Genomic DNA, 4,140 nt, shown 5'->3' with positions numbered 1-4,140 from the left:
ACTTGAAGATTTAAATAAACATGGAATTTACGAATATCCTTTAGTTTATTCTCTTTATTTTTCTTTGATTTACTTTGACCACTTTCATTTGAAACCACTGAGTTATTCTTTGTTATTATATGACCTTTATCTGTACAATGACTTGATGTAGTATCACTTTTATTTCTTGGGTCATCTGAAACATCACTATTTTGGCTTGAATTAATTTGTAGTACTTCAGGATTATTCTTTTCTATTTCTTTTAAAATAGATTTTAATTTACCATATCGAAGTGTTACTGGAACACGTTCTTTTAAAATAGTAGTACATTTGACTATTAAATTAACTGTTATTATAATAGAATCTCCAGGTCGGACTGTCCCAATTACTGGACTAAACATAATATCATACTTTTGATATTCTCCACAATGAAATGTAAAATAAAGTACTTCTTTATAATTATTTTTTAATTCAACAGTTGTTTGAACAGGTTCATCTACTTCCATTCTATTATCAATATCCTTGAAATTGATTGAAGGGTTATCAAACTCAAAGTAACTTGTATTTGTTCTTATGTCAATATATTGTGAGTTTGTTTTATTAAAAGGAATAATTGTACTTTCCAAAAATGGTAAATCAGTTTGTGCTCTCCATTCTTCTTGAATTTCTGATGTTAATTTTTTATATCTAAACATTATTATAAGTAGTAGGCTTAACCATACTAATATATATAAACCTACTCCAGAACTTGTTTCTATCTTTAAAAAAAGTCCAATTTCTAATGAACGGCAAGATGTACCTCCAGTTTTGTACCATCCAGCTTGACACTCACATTCATAACACCCATCTCCTCCATCACATTCTTCTCCATCATTAACTATTTTATTCCCACACATCACAGATAAACAAGATTTTCTTGGTGTATAGTATGGGTTATATCCTTCTTCACAAATACAATGATCACATCCAATGCCTCCATCACATTCTTCTCCATCATCAAGAATTCCATTTCCACAAGTCTTTAATGAACATTTAATTGTTCCGTTTATTAACATTGGGACATATCCATAATGACACATACAAGTATCAATGTCACATTTAATATCATCCTTTTGTTGAGAAATATCACAATCTTCTTCTTCATCAACAATCTTATTTCCACATAATGTACAAATTTCTCCTTTTTTAATATATCCATTAAGACAAATACACCCTCCTGAAGCTGTGCTGCAAATTCCATTTTCTCCACATCCCATAGGACAAACAGCTTTAACGTCTATTCTTAGTTGAACTTGTTGTAAATTACTTGTTGTCAAAAATATAAAGTAATTCTTTCCTGGTTTTAAAGAAATTATAGCTTTTGAATGATAAGTGTCTCCATTCTCACAACTCTTTGAACCAGTAACAACACATTTTGCAGTTGGATTTTCTTCAGAACAAGATAATGTTGAATTAATAGGTCCAGAATCAACTTCTATCACATTAAATCCAGCATTAACACCATTTTCAGTATTACATGTAGAGATTGATATAGATTGTTCAATGCCTCTGATCAAGAACCAAGAACCATATTGAGGAGTATTAATACACTTATTAGTAGAAGGAAACATGTTTGATCTTTTCAACAATTTAATACTTGAACCATTTATAATATCATTCCAAAGAATTTCTTCATAAAATGAACCACATGAATTTTTTTGAAATGTAAATAAAACAACAGGGTCTTTTGTAAATATACCAGCAAATGCCATTGAAATAAATACATATTTTGGAATTCCTGGAACGACATGAGTAATAGCATGAGAGTCAAGAATATACCAATCAATATCATCGTTCTCAAATTCACAATCTTCCGATGTATTTGGTTCTAAATCATCTCTACAATTGTTTAATATTATAATTCGTGTATCTTCTCCAATGTCTTTTCCTTGAAGAATATAATAATCAATAACATAACTAGAATAATGTCTTGTTGTTTCAATAGATATATACCCTTCTTCTTTTGCATTAATTTCAAACCAAAATCCATATGAATAAGGAGTTTTTGATTCAAGTCTATCAAAACAATTTTCTACTGATAAAACTGCTTCACTCTTTTTTAAGTGTAAAATTTTAGATGTTCCACTAATAAAATCTAATTTACGAATATAAGTTAAGTCGGTTGCTTCTATAATGCTTTTACAACTTCTTACTGTAGCTTTTAATTCATCAGTCACTTTAATACATTTCATAAACCCTTGTTGAAAAAATCCATTTTGACATCCATGGCAGTCTTCATAATATCCTTCATTTACATTACATTTTGAACATGTTTGTGACGTATCACAACCATTCAAACAACCATCAATATCACAATGTGGATTACATGCATTTCTTTCTTTATCATAAGAATATCCATATTCACATTTACAGTTCGAACAAAAAGCAACATTATCACATTCTTCATAAAATAAATCTCTTTCACCATCACCACAAATAGCTTCTTCACTGTAAACAAATGAAATTAAATAATAAATTAATATCAGCAAATTCATTGTATATGGCTTTTATTAGTTCTTATTACTCTTATTTGAGTCATTTATTGTAGAATATATATTTAGAAAACTGACAACAAATACTTTATTCAAACCTTTAAATTTTTTATCTCTTTTTGAAGTCTTATTTTTAATAATTAGAATATAGCTAATTATAACAAAAAACTGTCTTCTTCATATTATCCTAAAACTGTTATTTCAATAAAAATACACTCTTCTCTCAATTATAATAGCATATACCAAGAACAAAATGATTTCTTTATACTGAAATCAGTCTATATAACAACAAAGCAAGTTTCAAAAATTTCTTAATACATAAATAAAAACTAATAATATAATATTTAATAATTTATTAAATTCTCTTTGACACGCAATGATATTATTTTTAGAATATTGTTGTGCTAAAAATAGCCAATAAATGTTGAGATAGTATTTCCACACGAAAAAGTAATCTTCTTCATCACTTATTAAATATTTGACTTTTGTTCTAACTTTAACTTATTATACCACTTACTAACTCTTTCTTAATATAACTTAAAATAACCTAAAAAATAAATATTTAAACAAAAAGAGTCATCCATTTTCATTAATTATATAATTGATTATTAAATGTTTAATGTCTGAGTTATTCGTCTTATTTTTTGACTTATTACTAAATAATTTCATTTAAATTTACTGTCTTTTCTAAAAAAACAAAATGTTTTTTTTTGTGATTTTAATTATCCTCCTTCTTTTTTTTTTTAATTTTTTTCTTATGAATTTTTTATTTTCAAAACTTTACATTCTCCATCAAAAGAAAAATTAACAAGACTTATCCTAACACAAAATGTTATTCTTTCTACACATTTAACTAAAAACAATCCAAAAAAAGTTTTAAATCCAATAAACTAATAAAACCCAATTTAATTCAATTATATTATAAAATACTATTTTTATCATTGAATCTAAATTTCTTTTAACAATACTAAAAGTTTAAAATATAAAACAATTTACTAATATTTTTATTTTTATAAAATACTCCTACAAATCATTATCATTAACTATTATAACATAAATTTATTTCTTCTAATGTATAATTTCTTTATTATTACTGAATCTCAACCAATTTTAAAAAAAAATCCTGACAACACTTCTAAAATGTTATTGAATTAACAAAATCTTTTTCATTGAACTTAAATTCATTTGAACTAAGTAATAATCCTATTTTTCAATACAGGTCAAATAAAAAATTAAACCATTCATTCAACTTTATCATTGGAATGAATTTCCTATTAATAAAGAAAGAAATCACTTTGAAAAAAATATTCTATTTTATATTCAAAAAAGAAAATTAATATTATTATCTCTTTTTATAAAAGAATTATATCATTTCACTTTTCTTTTTCCTTTTTCTCATTAAAAAGGAAAAGAGATTTAAAACCCACAAATCATTATTTCATTTAATTTTTAAATTCTTACCTTTGACATTTACCTGAAATTAACTTTTAATATATTTTTGAGATAATAATACATCTCACTTCTTAATCTTTTTTATTTTTTATTTTTATATGAACTATTTTTAATTAATAAGAAAACTAAAAAATAAAAAAACCATACAAAACCCTACAACTAGAACAAAAGTTGCATT

At 25.0% G+C, this 4,140-nt stretch overlaps 1 protein-coding gene across 1 annotated transcript; it reads right to left on the bottom strand.

Annotated features, from left to right (window-relative positions):
- ENU1_105200 (protein kinase domain containing protein) lies at positions 1–2,513 on the bottom strand (the record flags this gene model as incomplete). The annotated part of the gene is made up of 1 exon (XM_008859424.1): positions 1–2,513. A coding segment is annotated over one exon (2,513 nt), but the record flags the coding sequence as incomplete, so codon positions are not given.
- Positions 2,514–4,140: the final 1,627 nt, after the last annotated feature.

Source organism: Entamoeba nuttalli, assembly GCF_000257125.1.
Source record: "Entamoeba nuttalli P19 unplaced genomic scaffold asmbl_4499, whole genome shotgun sequence".
NCBI lineage: Eukaryota > Evosea > Mastigamoebida > Endamoebidae > Entamoeba > Entamoeba nuttalli.
The sequence above is the reverse complement of the archived record's forward strand: the minus strand, read 5'-3'. Positions and strand labels throughout refer to the sequence as shown.